Source organism: Onychomys torridus, chromosome 2, assembly GCF_903995425.1.
Source record: "Onychomys torridus chromosome 2, mOncTor1.1, whole genome shotgun sequence".
Lineage (NCBI taxonomy): Eukaryota > Metazoa > Chordata > Mammalia > Rodentia > Cricetidae > Onychomys > Onychomys torridus.
This window is the reverse complement of record NC_050444.1, coordinates 3,720,372-3,745,797: the sequence shown is the minus strand read 5'-3', so window position 1 is coordinate 3,745,797 and position 25,426 is coordinate 3,720,372. Positions and strand designations below refer to the sequence as shown.

The following is a 25,426-nucleotide window of genomic DNA, read 5'->3' as shown; positions in this document are numbered from 1 at the left end:
TTCAGTGCCAACCCATGACACTAGAATAAACCTATATCTCTTATCAGAGCCTCATTTTCCCACTAACAATTTCCAGTGAATGCACACACACCCTACACTTCATTGTCTACAAGAGCAAATATATTTATTATATTGTGCTAGTTAAAATTTTGTCAACTTAACACAAGCTACAGCTATTTGGGAAGAGGTGACCTCAGTTGGGAAAATATATCCATCAGACTGGCCTGTAGGCAAGAATTCAAGAATTTCCTTTTTCATTTCTTTTCATTTCCCCCACCACTTTTTTTTTTTCCCTTTGGTGAGACAGGGTCTCCCTATATAGCCCTGGCTATCCTGGAACTCACTATATAGACCAGGCTGCCCTCAAACTCACAGAGATCTGCCTGCCTCTGCCTTCCAAGGGCTTAAAAGTGTGTGCCACCACACCTGGCAAAGAAATCTGTAGTTGGTTGTGATCAGCTCGTGTGAACTCCACTACTCTAGGACTAATTGCATTTTCTTGATTAATGATTGATCTGGGAGGGCCTAGAGCACTGTAGACCGTGCCATCTCTGGACAGTTAGGCCTGAGATATATAAGAAAGCAGGCTAAGCAAGCCATGGGAAGCAAGCAAGCAGTGTTCCTCCATGGCTTCTTCTTTAGTTCCTTCCTCTTGGTTCCTATCTTGGCTTCTCTCAATGGACTGTGACCTGGGATATGTAAGATAAATAAACCCTGACCTCCCCAAATTGTTTTCAGTGTTTTATCACAGTAATGGAAACTTACGACACATATCTCCCTCACATCTTATTTTTTAGTTGATTTCATGATCTTTTTTTTTTTGTTGTTGTTTATTTTGCTTTTTGAGACAGGGTTTCTCTGCATAGCCCTGGCTGTCCTGGAATGGTCTATGTAGACCAGGCTGGCCTCAAACTCAGAGATCCATCTACCTGCTTCTGCCTCCCAAGTGTTGGGATTAAAGGTGTGCACCATCACCACCACCACCACCAGGCTCAAGATCTTTTTCTTTAATCACTAGAGAAATTCAGACTCATAAAATTCCACAAGGTCCCTGATGTCTATAAGTCAGCCCACAAGCAGACACGAATCCAGGTATTTCAGCTTCAAGTTTGGAAGCACATCACCATTTCACAGAACTACCCTGGTCTTACCACAGGTATATACTGGCCACAGTTAGACAGATTTGGGTTATTTTTGAATGGTTGTCAGTGAGTGCCCATGGAGTCCTTTCCTCGGCAAATGTGCAGTTGATTAGAATTGGAGAATGGAAACCCCATATTACCTTACCCCTCCACAGCCTGATTGTTCCCAAGGCATTCTCTGTGGGCTGAGATGATGGAATGTTCTGATTTAATGTCCCTAGGGAGTACATGAAATAGTCTTTGTTCCCTGACATTTTCATTTTCTATACATTGTATTAAATATGCACTTAATTTCAGTGCTCTACACCCTAGATATAAAATGTAAAATAGGCTGAATAAGGATGGAAAATGGAAAAGGCTTCAAAGAATTTGAAGTGGTTTAGTGGTTATTCATTTTGGACTCCCCTATTTAAGAGGATTACATCATATCAATTTAGAACTTGTATACCTCTGTGTGTGTGTGTGTGTGTGTGTGTGAGTGAGAGAGAGAGAGAGAGAGAGAGAGAGAGAGAGAGAGAGAGAGAGAGAGAACAAGATACTTATACAGACTTGAGATTCAGGAAAAAAATCCTCTCTCACCAGTTTTGCATTGTTGTAGTGAAATACTTGAGAAACAGCTTAAAGAGAATTGTTTATTTTAGCCCATGGTTCTAGTTGCTGGTCTTTGTGTCCATGACAAAGAAGATCATGGTGGCCAAAGAATGTGGCACTCACTTCCTGGCAGACAGTAAGTCAACTGAGACTGAGAGGATCCTCTGGAAGATATATCCCCTGGAGACCCACACCCAGGGCCCTAATTCCTCTAAGTAAGTTCCACTTAGCATTTCAATCATCTTCCACAATAGAACCACCAGCTGGGCCCCGAGAGTTGAACACAAGGATAAGTAAAAAGACTCATGGCCAGTTCAATAAAAAGCTAAATAAAACTGTAATCCAAACTTAATCTCCTTTCCTTTTGTGGTGGTGTGGTTCTAAGAGGGAAGACTAAGAACTGCCTCTGTGTGATTAGGTGATTAGCATCAGGATAAGAAAAACTAGATTCTATTTCAAAGACAGAAAGAGAGAAAGAGCTTTGGAAGTGCGTAGGAGTGATCCCACAGCTGAGGCAAGAGGGTTTTGAAAGTACAAAGACAGGCCTGCTCATACATACCTCAGGGAAGCTATATTGCTTTCCCCAGTCGCAGAGCACTTGGGAGACACTCTCAGTTAGCAACATGGGACAAAAAAACTGGGGAGAGTTGGGGGCGGAAGAACCTGCTCAGCCCATGCACTGAAAGTGGAGTGTGGCCAGCAATGGCCCCTTGAACACTTGTTCAATACAAGCTCAGCCAGCACCAGCAAAAACACAGCAAAGAGTTCATAGTTCAGCCCCCCGCCATATGTCTGTCCCCAGTCTCCGATTTCCCAGGACCTAGAAAAGAAGGTGTTGTAACACTTCATATTTATTTTGCATTTTTCTTTTTATTCTTTCTTTTTGCACTTTGTGTTTATTCTTGATTTTACTACACTGTCAATAGCATTTTACTTAATTATATTTAATTTTTTTGTTTTATTATCTCTTATTCTCCTTCATACATTTATTTAAATGTTTCTATCCTTTTTTCATTACTGAGTGATGTTTTCTCCTTTTGCTTCAGTTTTTCCCCTTTTTTCTTTCAATGGGACTTTAAGGTTTATTTTATTTCATGTGTGGGTTTGGTGGTTTGAATGAGATTGGCCTTGTCTTGGTTAGGGTTTCTATTGCTGTAAGAAGACACCATGATCACGGCAACTCTTACAAGTAAAACATTCAATTATTGTAGCTTGCTGACAGTTCAGATGTTCAGTCCATTAACATCATGGTTTGATATGCCGGCATGCAGGCAGACATGGTGCTGGAGAGGTAGGTGCTACATGTTTGACATGCAGACAACAGGAAGTAGACTGTTTCACTGGGAATGGCTTGAGCATATATGAGACCTCAAAGCTCATTTCCACAGTAACATACTTCCTTCAATGAGACCACACCTACTCCTAAAAGGCCACATCTCCTAATAATGCCACTTCTTCTGGGGGCCATTTTCTTTCAAACCACTACAGGCCCCCATAGGCTCATATATTGCATGCTTAGTTCTCAGCTGAACTGTTTGGAAAGATTAGAAGTGTGTCCTTGTTGGAAGAGGTTTGTCACTGTGAGGCTTTGAGTGCAGTTTCAAAAGCCCACACCAGATCCAATCTCTCTTGCTCTTCCTGTTGCCTGTGGATCCAGATGTGAAGCTCTCAGCTATTTTTCCAGTATTATGCTTATCTGAATTCCTCCATGCTTTCCATCATGATGATAATGGACTAAAACTCTGAAACTGTAAGTAAACCCCAATTAAATGTTTTCTTTTCTAAAAGCTGCCATGGTCATAGTGTCTCTTCCCAGTAATAGAACAGTGACTAAGACAATGAGTGTTTTGCCTGTATGTATGTGCAACACATATGTGCTTCATGCCCAGGGAGACCAGAAAAGAGCATTTGATTCCCTGAACTGGATTTATAGATGGCTACAAACCACTGTGGGGACCCACCCCAAGTCCTCTACAAGAGCAACAAATATTCTTACCCAAAAAATGTTACATGAAACACATTTCTTGGTATAGTAACAAAAATTCATCTAAAACGTAACATTTTGATTCTTGGGCACAGATTTCATAAAAATTAAGTAAATATATTCTTCAAACTGGTATTTATAGTTTTCAGTTTTCATAACTTTGAAAACAGATACTAGAAAATAAGGAAAAGAAATAAAGTCTTTTACTTCATTTATATTTACTCAACAAATCCAGATTGAATTTTTCATTTCTTTTGATTTTGTACAATTTTACCCCTTTCACACTTCTTTTTTACTTTTTATGCCAAATTTATTTGTAAGGTTGAGTTATGATGCCATGGTGTTGTTGGTTTTTTTTTTTTTTTGTTTTTAAGCTGGGGACCGAACCCAGGGCCTTGTGCTTGCAAGGCAAGCACTCTACCACTGAGCTAAATCCCCAACCCTGTTGTTGTTGTTTTAATGCCACTTTCCCAAAAGACAGCATAGCCTCACATTTATTCAAAAGACCAGAAGTGAATTATTTGCAAAACTTAGTTCTAGCGAGACTCTGGTAAATTCTAGACTGAGGCACAAGGCCCCTCGACATCTGTTCATAGTTGTGTGACTTTCAGACCTCCCTGATGTGCCAGAGCCAGAAAGCCAGTATTCAGGCTACAGGAACGAAGAGGGCAATGTGCCTAGGCCTTAGGGACACAGAAGAGAAGCCACTGTCCTCGCTTCAGATGGGGCAGCCCTGCTTGCTGTCTGCCTCCAGGATTACTGTTTTCCCCCCAGATTCAAAGTAGAACCTAGACCCATACATAAGCACACATATTACCACAGTATGTTTAAAAAAGAAGTGAATGATACAGAAAAAAAGCACCCTGGTAACAGGAAATTGAGTGTACAATTAATTAAGCTGCAAAGAAAATTCTTAGACAGGCAAGCTGCAAAGAAGACTCCTAAGACCAGACCAGCTGTCTGAAAGAAGCAAAAACCAGCCCAGCTGCCTAAAATAGATTTAAACCAACTGGGGCACCCATTGAGCTGCCTATAGGCTATGTATGCAGTGCGGGCCAGGTCTCCAGCTTTGTGCACTGTCACCATGCTGGCATGAGCTTTGGTGACACAGCTGTTTTGGGGGGTAATTTCTGCTTCTGTGAGTAACTCCCATCCATATTTCTGTTAGTAATTTCAATAAAACTCATGGTTCATTGAACTTTGGTAGTATCTATACTTTGATCTGTCAAAGGCTTCCTATCTTGGGTGAGTAGACATGTATGTTGCATCTCTCCAAGAAAAATTTTGTCATACAGCAATAACAGAGAATGACTATTATCAATGTAATTACCCACAACTAAATTATATCTGAATTCTTCAGATTCAGGTAGTTTTAAAAATTTATAAATGACCAATTATTTGGCAAAATTAAATTCATGAATTTATTCAGAAACATTTACCTAGGTATCAGGTCATGGGTACAGACTTTTATATTTTTTTCTCAAAACCATGTTTAAATGGTATAACGTTTAAGATTTTCATCAAACAGAATTATGTCAAAGCACAAATGTTTAAAGTCATGCATAGTCTGATGCCAAAACAGTGATGGATACATGCTGGAGGGCAGAGTCTTTAATAGCTTTCATGAACCATGGTCTGTATGCTTACTAAATGTTATGAGTATTATATTCTCTCAGACTCAGAGGTTTACAACATAATAGGTAGAACCAAATTTCAAATCCAATTTTCTTTCATCTAATCCTCATCTTTCTAATCACAGAGATATAATATGAAGCCCGAGAGCTGTTGGGATTATGTTTCTCCAACATTTAAAATCACAGATATATTTATATCTTGTACATAGTTATAAATATGTAATATGTACATTTTTTGAGTTCCACAGAAAAGAATTGATATAATAAAAGGATTAAAATGTAATGTAGCTGAGTAGTGGTGGTGCATGCCTTTTAATCCCAGCACTCAGGAGGCAGAGGCAGGTGGATCTTTGTGAGGTCGAGGCCAGCCTGGTCTACAAAGCGAGTTCCAGGACAGCCATGAATACATGCACAGAAATCCTGTCTCAAAAATCCAAACAAACAAACAAACAAATAAAATAACCCCAAGGCAGAGAAAAAAGAAACTTAACTAAAAAGCATCAATAGGTCAAAGATAATTGCTGTTACACAACAACCTGAAAAACCAAGTGAACAGCTAACATTCCATTTCTAGGGAAGCTGAGTGTTCTACAGGAGCAAAGATGATTAAACAAAGTAAACTTTCTGAGAGTGAGGACTCTCCCAAGGAGAGCAGTGTATCTTCTTCCCTCTGACCATGGGTAAGGCTTTAAACAAATTCTTGTCTCATGTGGAAGAAGTACCCTTCAACAGCAAACCTTCCTCAGGCACTGCTGAGCACTCAGACACATGCCACACGGGAGGAAGAGGGAAAGAGGGAAACTGGAAACCTCAGAGTTGAGACCAAGTTTCTTATAGGCTCTTGACACAAAGCGCAAGAGAAAACTCAAGGGACAGGAATGAACACAGTTTATTAAAACTGAAATCAGACTTAGCCCACTAAAGTCTTTTAGGCCTGGAATGATCAGTTCCTAATTCCTACAGTAGAGATCCCTCTGGGAAAAAGATGCTAGGGACAAAGAACACAACCAATGTTTTTTAAACAATAGATAAAGATGCATAGGTAATTTTAATATTAAATTTAGCAGACAAGAATTAAATTGATAGAACTGTTGAAAAGATTAATTTCGCCAAGGAATTTTTATTTGCATAAAAGTATCAAATGGACACACTACATTTAATATAGAACAAAATGAATTCTGAAATTAACAAGTTGCTACTTGGTTTTGCAGAAGATTAAGAATAACAGAAGAGAGGCCTAGTGAACCAAATCACAGTGAACAGAAAATATTCAAATTGAAGCAAGCACGCACATGCACACACACATAGGACCAAGGAGAGCAAGATGCATAATGGGAGAGGAGAAAAACGTCTTAAATACGCACAGTTTGAATCACAGAAAAGAGTAGTTCCTGTTCATGTAGTTCATTCTGGCATTGAACTTGCTATGTAGTGGAGGTGACCTTGAATTTCTAATCATCTTGCACCCACCTCTCAATTTCTGGGATAACAGGCATTTGCCACTCCATCTGGCTTCTGTGGTGCTGGGATGAAATCCAAGGTTTCCTGCATGCTTGGGCAAGCACCCTACCAGCTGAACTACTGTGGTGGTGTGAACGAGAACGTCAGGAATTAGAACACTTTTTTTCCAGTTGATGGACTTGTTGTGGAAAGTTTGGGGGAGGGGTGCAGCCTTGCTGGAGAAAGTATGTCACTGAGGACAGGCCTTGGGAGTATATAGCCTTGCCCTCTCTGCTTGCTGTCTGATTTTGTGCTTGCATTTGAAGATGTGAGCTTCCTGCTCATGCCACTGTGACTGCTGCTTGCTGCTGTACCTCCTGCTGTAACAGGTTTTTATAACTCTGAAACCATAAGCCAAAATAAGCTCTCTATTCCATAAGCTGCTTTTGGTCATGGTGTTTTATCACAGCCACAGAAAAACAACTAGTGCAGAAGCAGGTATCAGAGAGTAGGCTGTTGCCGGGAAGAAGGTGACCATGTTGTCTTTGGAGGAATATGAAGACTTTGGAACTTTGGACTAGAGAAGCAGACACATCCACACAAACATAGACATACATTTTTTTGAAAGACCTCTGTGGAATACACAAAGAACTCATACAAATTAGTAATGACAATAACAGCAGATGGTGCACAAAAGTGAGCAAGATTTTAAGGGATACTTTTCAATTGGCATTACCCAGATGGTAAAAAACTATGAAAAGATAGTCAACATCGTTAGTAATCAGGGGAAGATGAGTGAAAGCCACAATGAGCTGGTACTGGATAGCCATCAACACGAGTAACATGAAATAGGCAAACAGCATCAAGTACAATGAGGTTGTCAAACAAGACATTTTGCTAGTGGGAATGTAAACTGATTTGGAGTTCACAACAGTTTGGCAGTGTCTACTAAGCTCAACATATAAAGGACCTATCACCTTGCAATTTCACCCCTGCTCATACAGCCAACAGAGATGAATCAGTCAACAGACATGGGTGAGAATGTGCATACCACTACCACTCTAAGTAGCCCCACACTAGAAACACCTCTGGTGCCCTTCAGTAGTGGAATGGACCAATACGCAATGATATCTTCACAAAAAGGAACACTGTACAGCACTGAAAAATAACAGTTCAGATAATGAGTGAATTTCAAAAACATCATGCAAAACTATGAGGCAGATTCAGAGACTATGAACTTTTCATAGCTGATTATTCTGAATTTCCATATGAAGTTCAGAATTCAGCACAACTGACATAAGAGGCTATGAAAGTGGTTAGCTGTAGGAACAGACTAGGAGAAAGCAAGATGGCATCTTAATGTGTAGGGGACTGAAAATATTACATATTTTGACCTTGAGCAGAGATGTTGTCTTGACTACCTCCAGGGAAATCTGGCAATACCTAGAGATTCTTTGATTGCCTTGTCTAGGAGGGCTCTCCAGACACCCAGGGGTTGGGAATGTTGTTGCACATTCCACTAAAAGTCCTTCATAGAAAGCAGCTATTTGGAATGTAGGCAGTTCTGAGGTTGGGAGCCCTGACCTACATGGCAGTTAGAAGATGGCATGCCTATGTATCAGGTGGGCACCTCTTTCTTCCCCAAAAGGGTAACTCATATAGCTTGTGGATCTACATTTCTTTGTAAGCATTAGAAAATAGATGAAGAAGTCAGGCATAGTGCTACAGGCCTGTAATCCCAATACTCAGGAAACCAAAGCCAGAGGATGAAAAAAGTTAGGTTCTGCTTAAAAAACAAAACAAAACAAAACAAAACAAAAAACACCGAATAGAATGAATAAAGAAAATATTCATGTACGTTCATAATTTTTTGTCTTAGAAATCAAACCCAGAGCCTTATACTTGGAAAGTGAGTGCCCTAGCACTATGCTAACTCCCCAGCCCCTTATATGCTGTGGATATCACTCTGTGTAAATAAAATGCTGATTGGCCAGTAGCCAGGCAGGAAGTATAGGGGGGACAAGCAGAGAAGAGAACTCGGGGAACAGGAAGGAGAAGGAGAGAGCTGTCAGCCGCCACCATGACAAGTGAGATGTAAGGTACAGGTAGCCACAAGCCACGTGGCAAGTTATAGATTAATAGAAATGGGTTAATTTAAGATAGAAGAACTGGATAGCATGAAGCCTGCCATGGCCATACAGTTTGTAAGTAATACAAGTGTCTGAGTGATTATTTTATACACGGATTGTGGGACTATGGGGGCTTGGTGGCACCTGGAAAGATCTCCAGCTACATTTATATGCACTTTTAAACACTTTCCTTCATCGCCAATTATCAACAAAACTTTTATAGAAATTAAGAAATCTTCTAGTTCATTAAATCTCATTATCACCCTACTATCAGTCACCAGTCATTTATAGGGTTAGAAAAGAATGTGATTATTTCTATTGTCTTAGGCCATACAGCCCTACAGGAGTTACACGTGTTTCATATTTAGGGCTGGGGGTGTAGTTTAGTAATGATAACAACTGTATAATGCCTTGCGTTTGAGGCCTTGCATTTCATCCCAAGCATGAATGCACACACAGACACACACATGCACATACATATGCACGAATCACTCTACACACACATTTGTGCATGTGTGCAGACACAGTGTCAGCAAGATGTTCTTATCCTTGACACAGCAGTACAAGGTGTGTGATGTAGCTCTGAGCTGTTCACTCAGGGACATGAGCAAAGCCAAGCCATGTCCCTGGCCTCTGAGAGAAGTACATGGCACAGCTCCTGGTCAAGTCAAATTGCTCTGTAATTTTACATCAGGTGCCATGGTCTTAAATGCAAATAGTAATATGGATTTGAAGGATTTTACAATTTAGAGTTAAATTAATTACTCTCTAAACCAGAACAATCAACTGGCTTTAATAACTTGAGAGATAACTCAGGCAAAATAGCACTGCTGGGGCAATACAGCACCTTACTCTTATTTCACAAATGATCTCCAGCACAAAAAGATAAAATCAGCAGACTAGAATCAAAGCAGTCTATTCTGTGAATTCCTAATAATGGAATATCACCTTGAGCATTCCAACTGGAGGGCCATCAAAGTTGATTGTGAATGGCCTCTGCCAGAGCCCATTCAATTGTACTAGGATGACTTACCCTTGCAGCCATGTCTAAACCCTCAAACTCACAGCTCAAGGTAATATTCAGGGGACATCTCAGACAGTGCTGGTAGTCAGTGACTCACACTTATTGAACTAAATGCTAAACTGTGACTCAGAATGAATCTATTAGCTGCTGAATCGCACTGTGCTTACTTGAATAGAAGCTCACATTGTGAGTCACCTGGTGGTGCCCCAAAAACCATCTTTCAGATTTCCACTTGGACAGTGATTCACAAGATAAGCACACTGTGACCTGACTTGACTGACACATGTCATTTCAAAATTCATTTCTGCAGAACTGGCTTGGGAGCACTCTAGAGAGTCACTCCTGCCTGATGCCTTGTATTCTAAGAACACACAGGCCTCCAAAGATGCAAAATCAGGGGCAACATACCCATTCAGCTTACACACCAGAAAGAACCATATTCTCCTTTTTCAAGGATGCAGGCACAATTCCTAGAAATATTTTCCCCAGAAAACACTGTGTTCCTTAAAATAACTTCGTAAGAGAAAACACCACTGTGGGGTTGCTCAACTGTTCCTGTGAGGGCTGCTTCCTTAAGCTGTCCTCTACATCCTCCTCACAGACATGAATACACAAGTAGGAACACAGAGTGGAATTTTAAGAACTGACATTTGACATCACTAGCTAAGTTACTACATTCAAATAGGCAAAGTTTTCTATTTCACTTGCTAGTCCACAAATTGGAAAGAATAAAAATCTCCTGTGAAATTTTAAAGGCTTTTCCTAAAACGCTTTCTCATGGGAATGACCTTCAGACTAGCAGGAAAGACATTTTTAAAATGCAAGAAAAACTTTGAAATAATTTCTAATATAAAACTGCTCAAAGGGATTAATAGAACATACAACTAAATGCATCCCCAGTGGGACTTTAATTCTGTGCTGGCTTGTCCTGTGACCTTTGTGATCATGTCTTTATAATACCATGATGTCTTTATAAGCACCATGAAAACAAAGGTTTGTATTTCTCGGTGATGAAGCTAACGCATACTTGTATGTTTATCCTTCCATGTAGACCTAGCCTCTTGTTTGAGAAAGGAGTCACAAGTTCTCAGTGTCATCTGTGAGAGCTTTGAGGAAACAGTCAGAATTCTAACCTTCCTTCAGCTCCTCAGTAGCTGCAGTCCTAAACCCTGAATGTCTCCTTTCTTGTAAAATGAAAAAGCTAGGGTAAGTAACCGGGCTATCAGAATTCCATATTTTTATGTGATAACTAGCTTTTGGGGTAAATTTTTAGTATCCTCAAAAAACTAGACAATTCCTACAGTAAGTCTCCAAATTTCCTAAAAGACTAAGCTCCTTATTTCAGTGACAATATTGGATGTTTTGTAAATACCATAATTTATTGTCTGAGTTTTAAATGTATATTTGTTTTAAAAAGAGAATTCTCCTTTTGTTTGTTTGAGGCAAGATCTCATGTAGCCTAGGCTGGGTCTGAACTTGCCATATAGCTGAGCATGACCTGAACTTCTGACCCTCCTGATTCTGATCTCCTATGACCTGGAATTGCCTGCATAGATACCACTGAGTTAACTTAGTGCTGGGACTGGAACACAGGGCTTTGTGCATTTAGACAAGTGCTTATCAACTGAGATACGTTTTAGCCCCCTAAACTCAACCTTTAAAGTATTTATTTATTACTGTTTATTTTTGTATGTAGTATTGGGAGGGGTGCTCAGGACATGGCCATGTGGAGGTCAGAGGACACGTTTGTTCAGCCAGTTCTCTCCTTCCCACCTTTACATGTGATCTTGGGTTCCTGGGTTTAAACTCAGATCCTCAAGCTTGCATAATAAATGCATTTACCTGCTCAAACAATTCACCACACCCAACTCTTTTTAAAGAGTAAACTTCTCTTAAAATGTTATTTGATACTTATACACAAATATCTCATAATTATTCATAATGAAGGGTCCATGTGATAGAGAAATAAATTGTATTTAAATTTAAATATTGAGAGAAAACATTTACTGCCTTATGATTTTGACAATGAACACCCATTTCAGTATGTAAACATACTCTCTATAGCATACAAAAAGAGGCATCCTGTTCCTGATCTTAATCTTTCTTTCTTTTTATCTTATTTTACTTATTTTGAGACCTCCCCCCCCAAAAAAAAATGGCAGTATGTAGCTTACTTGCCCTCAAAGCTTACATTTTTCCTCCTTAGCCTTGGAGAGCCAGGGCTAATGATGCATACACACATTCCTATGTTCATATGTTTTCAGATTTTTGAATTCCACTAAGCCAATGTAGCATCAATATAGTAATAGTAAGAATAGCTTTTTAAAAAGATTTCTTTTTTATGGTTATGTATGTGGGCACACCACAAGTGTGCCCAGTGCCTCCTGAGGCAAGAAGAGAGTGCTAGATCCCCTAGAACTAGAGTTACAGGTTGTTGGGAACAGCCAGCATGGATGCTGGGAGCTGAACTCAGGTCCACTATAAGAGCTGCACATCCTCTTAACCTATGAGGTGAACCATCTCTCCAGTCCTATGACTAGTTTTTGCATAGCATGAGCCCAGAAATTGTACTATATTAATTGATCAAATGTAGGCCACTCCCCCTTCACAGATGATAAACTAAAGCACAAAGACATGAAGTAACCTCTTCTTTTTTTTTTTTTTTTTTTTCGGTTTTCGAGACAGGGTTTCTCTGGAGCCTGTCCTGGACTAGCTCTGTAGACCAGGCTGGCCTCGAACTCACAGAGATCTACCTGCCTCTGCCTCCCGAGTGCTGGGATTACAGGCATTCACCACCACCGCCCGGCTGAAGTAACCTCTTAAAGTCACACTGGTTGGTTGGGATTTGAGATCACATTCAACAGATTGCAGGAAGGGCTCTTCAGGTCTTAAACTCTGCTGATTTAAGATAATATAAGGGGGGCTGGAGAGATGGCTCAGAGGTTAAGAGTACCGACTGCTCTTCCAGAGGTCTTGAGTTCAATTCCCAGCACCCACATGGTGACTCACAACCATCTGTAATGAGATCTGGCGCCCTCTTCTCTGTACATAATAAATGAGTAAATCTTTTTTTAAACGATAATAAAATATACACATTAACGAACAGAAAATAAACGGGATGAAGCTGTAGAAAAACTAGGTTTGGGGCAAATAGAAACAAAACCAGTAGATAGTGTGCATTAAAATTGTTCCAAAGCACTTAAAGGCAAGTGTCATTTTAGCACAAATGTCCTTGAGGAAGTCAAGCAGTTCATTGAACAGAAGCAAATGAAACTAAGCCTTTCAGGAGCCTTGTTACCAGTGCCCCTGAGGAAGTGTAGGGACTGACCAAGCAGAGGTGGTGGTGAGAACTGATTGACTCTGGAGCTCCCCACTGCCCACATTCCCAGTTATTTGGAGCCCCCAAGCCCCGGATCGCTTCTGCTAGCTAGGGGGTGAGGGGCTATGCCAGCGCTGAGAGCACTGACTCATTTGGCGCCTGGCCCCCAAGCCCACCCAGACAGCTATATGGCTGTGAAGTCGGAAAGCCCAAGAGAGTAATAGGCCTTCGCCAAAGTCTCTGGAAAGGAAGAGAGATTTCCATTCCCTCACTCTCTCTCCTTCAGGACAGAAATCCTGCACCACCACCTTCTACGCGCGGTGTAGCTGTTCACCGCCTGGGGGCGTAGAGACAGCAGAAGCTCCCTCCGGAATCTCCTTAGCTCGGTTCCAAGCAGGCTTCACCCGATGTCCACTAGCTGCTGGGCTGTGTGTGTCCCTAGCTTCTCTCGTCCTGGTTTCCCGTGCTTCTGGTAGAATGCAGTAAGTTCCCGACCCATGCCAACCCTAGAGAGAGCCACCTCTCTCAGCAGCCCACATCCAGACACGCGTGGGATGGGTAGGTCGCAGCACCCTCACACTCCTCCCCAACGCCCACCTCCAGCCGCCCACTCCTTGAGTGTGGAAATCCTGAAGCGTATTCAAACCTCTCCCCAAACATCCACCCCGCCCCCGCGCGCTGCCTCTTCCGAGGCCTCTCCCTTACCTACTCTCCTGAAGCAGTGGGTGCGGATACCCACAGGCACCCAGATCTCTGAAAGAGCCCACCCTTGTCCCGAGGAGCTGTCTCCTAGCCAACTCAATTCTTTCAAGGCCCAGGGCACCAGTGTACAAGGACCCGATTTCCCATCGCTCTCCTCCTCGCAGCCTCTCCGCTTCCTACTCGTACCTTCAGTCGCGGCAGCCTGGGCGCCTGCGTTGGTCCCAACGTCCAGAACGCCCCTCCGAGTGTGGCGAATCTAGAGCCCGGGCCTGCTAAGGAATAGCCCCTAGCGCCTGTTCCTTAAGCAACTGTTGTATCTGCTCAGTTGTCAGGTGCATGCAGACTCTAGAGCTCGGGGTGCGATCTGAGCGCCCACTTCCTACCCTGCTCTGCTGGATCGCTTAGGTTGCACTTCTCTTAAAGGGAGGTGGTGCGTTCCGGGAGTGCCACCTCCTTCCCACCTGCGCTCAAACTGCTCGCCCCGGGCGCTCCGCCCGGAGCGCATCCTTCCCCCAACTCAGTGAGGGCGCTTGGGTTTTCCAAAAATGCTTACTTGGCATGGCCAATACACTTTAGACTTTAATGACATTTCTCGTCCCGCACTGAGTCTCAGACCCGGGACCACCTGCTTAAGGGAGTCTGATAATAATTGTTCACGATAGTTCGAGCCCTCCTTCAGACAATGTCATGCCTCTAACCCACAACCCAGTCGCGACAGCCACTGACTAACCCAGGGGGAGATGACTCGCCAGGGTTTGCAACCACCGGGCAAGGAGGGGCTGGTGCCCCAGGTCCCTCTAGCGAGCCCATGCTCGGGGTTCCTTTCACGGAAGGGTCCAGGGCTTCAGGAGAGCGTCCGAGAGGAAGAAGGAGAGGACGCCAGTTTCTTACCAAGCTAGGATCCACTGGACTAGCTGGAGGGGAAGCTCTGGCCCTCTGGCCTCCGTTGGCCGTGCGCATGCGTCCAGAGTGAGCCTCAGTTGTCTTACACTAGTAAGCGCGGTTCCTACTCCGCCCGCGCTGGCTCTCTTCCTCCCGCCCTTTCCTGCGTCTCTGGGTCTAAGTTCCCGAGCTCTTCTTTCTTCCTTCTCCTTTCCCCTCTCTGACTCCTCTCCGCCTCGGTGCTCGCTTTCCTAGGGCTGGGCTTTCCCGGGCTCGCCTCCTACTGGCTGCGGCGCGCAGCACTCGAAAGCTGGGGGCACTTCTTAGTCCCAGCGCTAGCCAGAGAGCCCCAGCCTAGGCTTCTCCCTTCCAGTTGCACCGAAAGAGTGTGTGCGATGCGGGGCGAGCTTTGAGGGTACTTGTAAAGCCCACCCGCTTCATTCCCTGGCCTTAGCTTGCGCGGGCCTATCCAGAGTGAGTGAATGAGTGCTAGAACCTTGTGAATGGAGTGAGGCGGGGAGGGAGTGGAGGGGGGAGCAGCGCAGGGATGAGGGAGCGGGGGTCTCGAGAGGAGCAGATGCTCTGTACCCTGGGTCGCACCTCTGAACTGCCCGCCTCTGTAGGACAATTCCTGCAGACGCCACTGTCCCCGCTGTCCCGAGCGCCACTGACCTCTGCACTCGGTGCAGCCCCTAGCTTCAGTTCTCCTCCCCTCTCCCTCCCCCCCCCCCCTGGTACCACCTGGTCTGGATCAACCAGAGTAGGATGGCCCCACCTGGCGACTGGGATGGCAAGGTGGAGTGCCCTCGGCAGCCTTCTTTCCCTTAGGACTCAAAGGCCAAGGGGGCAGAGGCCCGGTGCGGCCGCGCCACTTGGCGTCTGGCTCTTAGGGAGACCCAGCGCCGGGGTCGCTGCAGCTCTCGGAGCAAGCCTTGGAGTGGTCCCCTGGGTCAGTGCGCCTGAGCTTGGGGGGCTAACCTGAAGCAGCAAAGTGACCTGACACAAAAAATAACATCACGTCATTTCCTTCCTCTCCCGCAGAGAGAGCAGAAAAGTGGGAGCGCCAACCTGGCTGTGGGCGATGGCGACACGCTAGGACGCTTGGGGAGGCTCCTGGGAAGGAGCTGCAACCACAGATCGAAAAGATCCTCGGAGGCGTCAGAGGGCTTCCTCCCACTTCTAGGAACTGTACAAAGGGAATGAGTGGTTTGGTAGAAAGGAGCTTCTAGTGCCTCCGCGGATGTGGGAGTGTCAGGGAGCCCAGTGTGCCCAGCGTTGTGCCGACTGGGTTGGGTTAGAACGAGTGGGAAAGGCTAGGGGTGCGGAAGGCCAAGGATAGGTTTGGTGGAGTCCCCAGTACTCACAGACTCCGGCGAACTCTTCCCAGTGCAGGCGTCCTCTTCTCTGGGCTCTGGGTTTGGACTTGCCAGCTTCAGACGACGACCCCTCGGAGGTCGGCCTGGCAATGCCATTGAGGCCACAAGCAAGAGCAGGAGGCGGCGGGTCACTGGAGAGAGCCAGGCACTGGGCCAGGCGGGAACCTGAGGGGAGAAGTCCCAGCGTCGCGGGCAAGCCGTGGGAGGAGGTCGCCGCAGAAGATCCGAGAAGAATAGCGTAAAGCTGCTGAGCAGGCTAGAAAGGTGGTGGAATGGCGTCGGGACTGCGGGAGAGTCTGGGAGCTGTGCAGGACGACAGGAAGGGTGTGGGGAAACGAGAAACAAACCCAGCACACCATTAGTATCGTGTCCACTCACCTACTTGAGACCGCTTGCTGAAACATTTTGAGAATTTACTTTGGGGGTGCAAGAGAAGGTCGACGAAAGCAAAAGAAAAAGCGCGAGGTTAGAGTCTCCCTTCACTTCTCCCCTCCTTTCTTTCTTTTTGGTTTTTTTGAGACAGGGTTTCTCTGTGTAGCTTTGCACCTTTCCTGGAACTCATTCTGTAGCCCAGGCTGGCCTTGAACTCACGGAGATCTGCCTGGCTCTGCCTCCCGAGTGCTGGGATTAAAGGCGTGGCGCCACCATTGCCCTGCTCTCCGCTCCTTTTAAAACTATGCTGTTGAAAGCTGTGGTCCCTGGACCAGCAGCTGTTGCCCATATCCAATATCCAGCCGCTCCTTAGAAATGCAAAACTTGTGTCCCTACCCCAGCCTAGTTCATCAGAACCTGCCTGGTTAACAACCCAATGAATCTGTATGCATATTCAACGTGGCATGCTTGTGTAAGAAGGTTTATGTTCACACATTCATTTTTGCAGTTCTTCCTCTTTCCTTCTGTCATCCGAATCCTTCTCACCCTGTTCTTTTCCAATACACCACTACCTGCCCGAGGTAGTGATACACTTGGTTACCAGGTCTCAGGAGTAGCTGTAAAGTGAGACATGGATGGTAGATGCAGGTGGGTGAAGAATGCCAGACCGGTAAGCTGTGTGGGGGAAGGCTGGCCAAGTTGGCCTTAGCATTCAGTAGAGTGAAGGAGACTAAGGTTGGGTTTTGTAAGCATTCCTACTTCAGGTCTCTTCTGAACTCCATGTGCATATCTTATTCTCAGAGTTCTTCCACTTTCTACAAATTCCTAGGAGACTTAAGCATTAAGAGGGTGAAAGTAAACATGCTTCCCCCCACCCCCCATGGAAAGTTAAAAAATATCATCCTTGGGCATGTTTAGCTTAGTGGTCAGGAGCACAGGGTCCTAGAAATAGCCTTCCCACTAACAACTCCCAACTGTGGGAGCGAAACTTTTAACTTTAGAGTTTATCTACTTTTGTAAAAATGGAAGAATGAAGTTAGTCTTTAAAAAGAACCTTTAGCTGCAGGTAGTGGCACATGACTTTAATCCCAGCATGTGAGCAGGCAGATCTCAAGGCCAGCCTGGTCTACATAGTGAGTTCCAGGACAGCCAGGGCTATGTAGAGAGTGTTAGCTTTGCTTTTTTGTTTTGTTTTTTTTGTTTGAAAGAATCTTTAAATAAGGATGCACAGCAGTTAAGGCTGGGAATGTACCTCCTTTGGTAGGTTGTTTACCTAGCCCTAGTCCAGCATAGCAAACTTGCCTGTATGTCAGTAATCCTCACACTGGGGAGGTGGGGAGATAGCTGGAGGCAAGGTCATCCTAGACTTAGTGAATTTGAGGTAAACACAAACTTCATGAGAACCTGAAAATCTGTTTCAAACAAGAGGAGGGTAACTGGAGGGGAGGGGAGACAGGAAGGGGGGAGGAGAAGTGGAGGGGGAAGGGGAAGAAGAGAGGGGAGGGAGAGGAGGGGAAGGGGAGGAAGAGAGGAGGAGATGAGGGGGGAGGGGGAAAGGAGGGGGAGGGGAAGGAAGAGAAGATATACAGTCGGACTGCCAAAAAGAACTATTTTTCAAAAATTTTTATTGCTTTTTAAAAATTTGTGGTTTATTTGTTTGTTTATTGAGACAATGCCTTGCTGAATAGCTCAGGCTGTCTTAAACTTTTCATTCTCTGACATCAGCTTCCTGGGTTCCAGGATTACAGGTAAGTGCCACCCTGCGCTTTAGTGCTGTTTGAAGATCACTTACTTTAGGCTTCCATCTTTAAGTTTTTCTAAGCTTCTTGGGCACTAACGTTTAATGTAGTTACAAACTGGAACCTAGCTCTGCCAATCCAAACACTTCCCTCAAGCAAAATACAAAAACATTTCAATCTATCTGTGGAAAAAAAAAAAAAAAGAATCGTGGTTGCCCAGAAAAATGAAACCGGAGGCAGGAAGCAAAGGATACAAGTGACAGTGTGTTGGGGCTCTGGTGGGGAGATCCAGGGACAGCTGGGCCCAGGTCCCAGGGGCGAGGGGCGGGAGCTCTCCAGGGTCCTGAATGCGGGAGCGGCCGCGGGCACTCCCGGGCCTGGCTGGGTTCCCAGTGTCTGTAGACACCGGGTCAGCCTGTTTTCTTTTGTCTGTGGAAGTCTTGGGGGAAGGGATTGTCAGGGGGGGGGGGGGGGGGCAGGGAAACCTAGCAACCCATTTTCATTCATGAGGCCTTTTGTGGGAAGCCGTCTAGCCCTGTCTGATTTGTCTCTGTGGTTTGTATGCTGGGGAGTTGATCTGGGTTTGCATTTCTGTGTAAGTACACACAATGTTGCTTTCCTTCACTACCGTTTCTTTCGGGAAATGGGGTCATTCTAGAATTTTCAATCTCCAGGTTCGCAGGCCCCCACGCCTGCCTTCTGCCATGGTGCATTTACTTTTGCGGATGGAACTGTGAGCACTGGAGGTTTCTGGAGAAATGCCAACAGCTCACTGTGGAAGGCAAGTGAGTCATTTGGAAAACTCAGACCTGCCATCTCACCCAGAGACCTAGGATTGCTTTGCCCTGGGAGTGGGCTGTGGATGTATCCCTCTCCAGCCGTGTGTGTGTGTGTGTGTGTGTGTGTGTGTGTGTGTGTGTGTGTGTGTGTTGGTGGGAAGGGGTTGTCCAACACATCCCAACACATTCAGCTGCACTGAGTCGGACCTGGGCGGTTCTTTTTTTTTTTTTTTTTTTTTTCCTCGAGACAGGGTGTCTCTGTGTAGCTTCGCGCCTTTCCTGGATCTCGCTCCATAGACCAGGCTGGCCTCGAACTCACAAAGGTCAGCCTGCCTCTGCTTCCCAAGTGCTGGGATTAAAGGCCACCACCGCCCGCCTGGGCTGTTCTTCTGGCCTCAGCTACCTGGATCATTGGCTGTGGCCACACCTGCTCCTGGCTCCCGAGCCACAGATGCAGAGTGGCCACAGGGCTGTCTCAGAACCCTTTGCCAACCTGTGCAGGACGCCAGCAACTAGGTGAAGCTACGAAGTTAAAACAGGACTGTCTACATCCCAGCGACCTACACATGGACCTTGCCCAGCTTCAACCATTGCTACTTGCTCTCTCACAGGGAAAGTTAGGATGTAGTCAAAACGCTGGCAGCTCCTGGCACACTTCTGAGACTGTTTAGACTGCCTTCAAGTGAACTGAAGAAGCTTAGGGCCTTTTGTAGACCCCGGCGTTTGGTGTCACAGTGTTTGTGAAAACCGTACCCTCTTTTTTTCTCCCCCTATTTCCAGCCAGTCTTCCCAGTCTCTCTCAAGCCTCTTCCCTGGGTATGCTTCATTAGGCATTTTGTTCCGGTCCTCTGCTTCAACACAGAGAGTCTTTTGAGGGAGCTGTGGAAGTTTTCAGGCAGAATAAAAGTTCTAACAGATCCCAGAGAAACAAAGTTTATGCTCATTTGTTCATCTGGAGACACTCACCATTTGAGTTCCCTAGACTAGCCTGCTACCAGTTTTGGTCTTGAAACCCTCTGCTCTGGGAGCTTGGGTAGGACCCCAGGTGTAAGTATGGTGGGTGTGGGTGGTAGTGCTCTATAGGCCCCAACAGCAAGAACAGAGAGAGCCACAGAGTATTGGATGCAGCCACAAAATTCGATCAGAGAAACGTTATCTCAGAAAAGACCTTCAGCTGTCTGCAGTAACACCACCGCCCATCCCCACCCAGTCAGTCTATCCTGATTGAATATTGACTTCCCCAGTTAATTTTACCATCTGCTGAAGATCATCAAAATGACTTTCTGCACAGCAGACAAGACAGACTCAAATCAATGTAAACATTATTAGCCTGGTTCCTGGGCATTTAAACAATAGCACTTCACAAAGGAAACATCTATGGCAAATTAAACTACCCCTTTCCCAAATTAGGCTAATCACTTGTAGAGTTAATTATCACAGCTAAGGCCAGGTGGTGGCACACACCTTTAATCCGAGAACTCGGGAGGCAGAGGCAGGCAGAACTCTGTGAGTTCGAGGCCAGCCTGGGCTACCAAGTGAGTTCCAGAAAAGGCAGAAAGCTACACAGAGAAACCCTGTCTTGAAAAACCAACCAACCAACCAACAAACAAAAAAATCACAGCTAAGACCGAGTTTGAAATTAGTTTTAAATTTATGAAGTGATCTACTTTGTACAAGACCTTTTGTTTAAAATTCTATTTTGCTGTGGCTTAGCCATGATGTATTTTTCAATTTTCTGCTATTGGAAACATCAACATTATCCTTCATCCTTCTTCTAGGTCCCAAGGATCCAGTAGATAGCAACCAAGAAGTAAAAAAGCAGCATTTGCCTGCACTGATATAAACTGGGCAGGTGGAGCGGTAATACTTGAAATAAAACATGGTTAATAGTGCCACAGATTATTATTAATTCAAGGAGCACTCAACTACTAATAACACACTTCTATTTGCATTTATTTAAAATCTCCATGTTCACTCTAGAAGCACAATGGTTTAAAACAATATTTCTACAGTTCATAATTAGTTCTGACCTCACACAGTATTTAATGACTTTTGAAATGCTTTTATGCTGAAGACCTGTGTGGAGAAGTTGTAGAGGCATTGTATAATGGAAATAATGAGGAGGAGGAAGGAGGGGCTGAGGACAGAGTAAAGTGAGGAAGACGTGAGCTACTTAGGGGCCATGTAAGTTAGGACAGGCAACACTCAAAGGTCCTTCTTTATAGTTCTTTCAGAGATAGCTGGGCCCATCTGCAGCATTAGTTATCAAGAAAGGGGCTTAGGAGAGAAAGTGGGCCTTTGTTTGAGTATCTTTCATATCTCCTATGTCATACAACATTGGACCCTTTCTAGTTTACTGGCTCTATCACGTCATGTGATGCCCTCCACTGTGTTATGATACAGGAGGAAGGCTCTCACTAGATGCAGGGCACTAAGCTCCTGGACTTTTCAGTTGCTGGTAAATGTTAATTATTTTTATTACAGAAATCAAAATAGAGTAAGACAACATCCAAAAGAAAACTTTTGATCTCTATCATGTTCTTCTGCTGAAGTCTTCACCAGACAGGTAAATGCCAACCTGATTATTATTTTTTGAAGTAGAGTGGATGTTTATTTAGAAAAACATTTTTTAGCAGACAAAAAACTGGGCTTAATAGAATGAAAGGCACTTTACCCAGGAAAGAGTAAGGCAGACCCAAGAGCATAGATGTGGGCTTCTCAAAGAAGAATCTCCACAACTTGATTCTTTTTATTCAGGTAAAAAACAATATCATGTCACCAACTTTTAGGTCCCCCTATCTCCTTGATGCTGGAAATTGAACACAGACAGGCCTGTCACATGCTACACCAGAGCCCTGTCATTGGCACTACCTCCAGCCCCTTGGTTGTCGATGTTTTAAACTCACTGTCCAAAAACTCTTCATATTCACAGATCACTTTGTGTTACCAACTGACTTGACCTTTCCCAGTTTTTATCTTGAAATTTGAACCCCAAGCACCTTAGGATAAGACCTTACTTGGAAGCAGAGTCATTGCAAATATTATTAGTCAAGGTGAGGTCATGCCAGAATAGGATGGAAGTATCCTGCTGAGTGGTCTCCATAAAAAGTAGAAATGTGGACCTACTCTTGCACATAGGGAGAATGCTGTATAGGCATGGAGACAGAGATCAGGGTGATATGTCTACAATCTGAGCAATGCAAAAGATTCTTAGCAAAACACTAGAGCTCAGAAGAGGCCTAGGACAGATTCTCCCTCAGAAGGAATTTGGCTTCTAGATTGCAACACAGAAACCCTGACTGAGTTTCCAGCCTGCTTGTCCTGTCCTGCCGATTTCAGAATCAAGACTGCAGCATCAGTTATTATTTGAATTTGCAAGCTGTTGTCTTGTTTCAGACTTTAGACTTGTCAGTGTTCTCAACTTCCTGAAGCTTATTGGAGGTTTAACAACAAGACTAGGGCTCCAGGAGAATCAGTTCCAAGCACTTCATGCAGCATCTAAGTGACACACCCTCCTTCCCCCAGCAGAGTTCTGGTTCAGCATAAGTCTTTCCATCACACACATGCACACATCTCATATATATTTCCATGTATATATGTAAGTACTTGTGAAAGAAATTAGTAAGAATCTCCTTTCTTGTGTTTATTGCTGTCTTGATAGTACCCCAAAACAGTGCTTGCCCCTTAATAAAGGACTCAATAAATAGTCAGTGAACAAATAAACTACAAATAAATAAAACCCCTTCAGCCAGAGAGGGCATAGGATTCTTAAATATGCTGCAACATGAATGAATCTTGAACATTTTCTACTAAGTGAAAGAAACCAGACACAGAAGACAAATATTACAAGAATCCATTCATATGAGGTACCAAGAACAGGCATATTTAGAGATAGAAAGTAAAACAGAGTTTACTAGGGGCTGAAGAGAAGGGATAATGAAGTTATTGTTTGTTTGGAAAAGAAAAAAAGTTCTAGAGGTAGATAGTGGTGACGGGTATAAAACAAGATAAATGAATCTAATGCCACTGAATCATACAGTTAAAATGGTTAAGATTGCAAACTATATGTTGCTTCTATTTCAATGAACAGTGCAATGAACAAAATCACCTCTAAACTGCAAGGGGGTGGAGATAAAGCTCAATGACAGGGCATTTGCTAGGATGGGCAAAGCCTGAGTCCATTCCTAGATGCAGAAATCCAAAAAAGCAAGGGAGCAAACAAACTCTTCCAGGCCTGAGCTTGCAGTCCATCAGGGACAAAGGGAGGGCACAGCAGGTTGATGCTCATTCTGTCACTGAGTTTTTACTCTCTTGGGTTCTCTCACTTTGATGTATGCTGTCATTATACGAAGTTTGTAAATATACACTGCCTAGTGTAATTCTCTTCTCAGTATTTGCTGAAAGGTAAGCAGAAGCAGGGACTGGATAAGAAGGTTAGAGGAGTGTTTCATGCTACTACACTTTCACTACCTTTTTTTTTTTTTTAATGGTAAGATGTGGTGGTTTAAATAAAAATAGCCTCCATTAGTTCGTATATTTCAATGTTTAGGGAGTGGTACTATTTAAAATGATTAAGAGGTATGGCCCTGTTGGAAGAAGTATTTCACTGGGGGTGTGCTTTGAGGTTTTAAAAACCCGAGCCAGGCCCAGTGGTTCACTCTCTCTTCCTGCTGCCTGTGTATCCAGATGTAGAGCTCTCAGCTCCTTCTCTAACACCATGTCTGCCCGTGTACCTTTATATTCCCCACCATGATGATAATGACCTAACCTCTGAAACTGTAAACCAGCTCCAACTAAATGCTTTCCTTTATAAGAGTTGCCATGGTCATGATGTCTCTTCATAGCAATAGAGCACTGACTAAAACACAAAGTCTCCATACATAGCCTAGGCTAGCCTCATACTTAGAGCCCTGCTGACTTGGCCTACCAAATGCTAGTATTATAGACATATACCACCATACCTTATTTTAGTCATTCTTTCAATACTATTTATTATATGTCTTCTATATTTTTTCCTTAAAGGGTTGGAATTCAAAATGAGTAAGAAAGGAAATGGGCATCTTTCATGACTGTGTGGTGAATTAGAGGACAGGAAGAATCTCTGTAGAATAAATCAGGTAAGTGAACCATTTGGAGATTTTAGTGTGGTGATGTGTTGAGTCCCCCAATATACTGTGTCCCTCCGATAAAATTTATCTGAGGATCAGAGGAAAAAGCTAACCACTGTAAGTAAACATAGAAGTCAGGCAATGGTAGCACATGCCTTTAATCCTATCACTTGGGAGGCAGGGATCTGTCTGGATCTCTGTGAGTTCAAGGCCACACTGGGGAACAGAGCCAAGCATGGTGACACACACCTTTAATCCCAGCACTAACCATAAAGGTCCTGAGGTCTGTATAAACAGACAGAAAGTGACAGAGCTGGGCAGGAAGAGGAAGTGATGTACCTGGGCTGAGAGAGCCAATGAGAGAACAGAACAGAAAGGCATCTAGGCATGGGTATACAGGAAGTAGGTCTCTTTGGAGATTGAGGTGTTGGTGAGGTAAGGTTAGCTTGTTGCTTTTCCCTGCTCTCTCAGGTTTTCAGCCTTATATCTGGCTCTGTGTTTTTATTTAATAAGACCTTTTAAAATTCATCTACATTTTAGATTTGTTTAAAAAGCAATAGGAAGTTGCTAAAAAGCTGAAAAGAAGCAAATGACAGGATGCAGCTGAGACTCTGCACACCAGACAGCACTGGAGGGGTGAAACAAAGGATGCAACTGAAACTCTGCACACTAGACTATTGGTGAAATTATTAAGGCCACTCCACATAGTTAAAAGGGATGTTTATTTAGTGGCATAACTTGCAAATGAAGGGATAGTTAGGTTGCAGGGTCTGGGAAAGGTGTGTTGCAGTCTGGCCATGTTCTCTGGAGAACTCTGCTCAGTCTACCTCCAGCGTCCAGGGTCCTGGAACCAAGAGAGCACTGGCATCCCGGGTCCTCAGCAGTCCTCTCTCAGCCACCTTGTAGGCATAACCTTTACTGAAGCTTCAATGGGGGTTGGAACTTCCAGGTCAAAGTTGAAATGGCTACCCACTAAACTAGACTGAACTGGAGGGGTGAAGCAAAGGTGGCTGGAGAGAAAAGGGAGGCTTAACACTGATCTAGGTGAGAGATGATGATGAAGTAGGCAGGTAAGGTGAGTAAAAATGTGGAAAATAAATTTGGTGCAACTTTTAGAGGTGTAATTAACAGAACTTTGGGTGAATCAAATGAACAGGCTGGTCAAAGAAGAACTAAAGTTAATTTCTAGAGTTTCTCCCACCTTA

General features: G+C 44.1%; 1 protein-coding gene across 5 annotated transcripts in view; it reads right to left on the bottom strand.

Annotated features, from left to right (window-relative positions):
• Rgs20 (regulator of G protein signaling 20) overlaps positions 1-25,426 on the bottom strand; it is a 142,285-nt gene that overhangs the window by 91,052 nt on the left and 25,807 nt on the right. Inside the window, exon 3 of one of the 5 annotated variants that reach the window (XM_036179581.1) lies at positions 16,212-16,536. In XM_036179581.1, the coding sequence (XP_036035474.1) occupies positions 16,212-16,536 (325 nt within the window). Of the gene's footprint in view, positions 1-13,968; positions 14,131-14,151; positions 14,266-14,856; positions 15,102-16,211; positions 16,537-25,426 lie in introns of those variants that run through there. The other 4 variants (XM_036179576.1, XM_036179578.1, XM_036179580.1 and 1 more) reach the window with 4 other exon arrangements.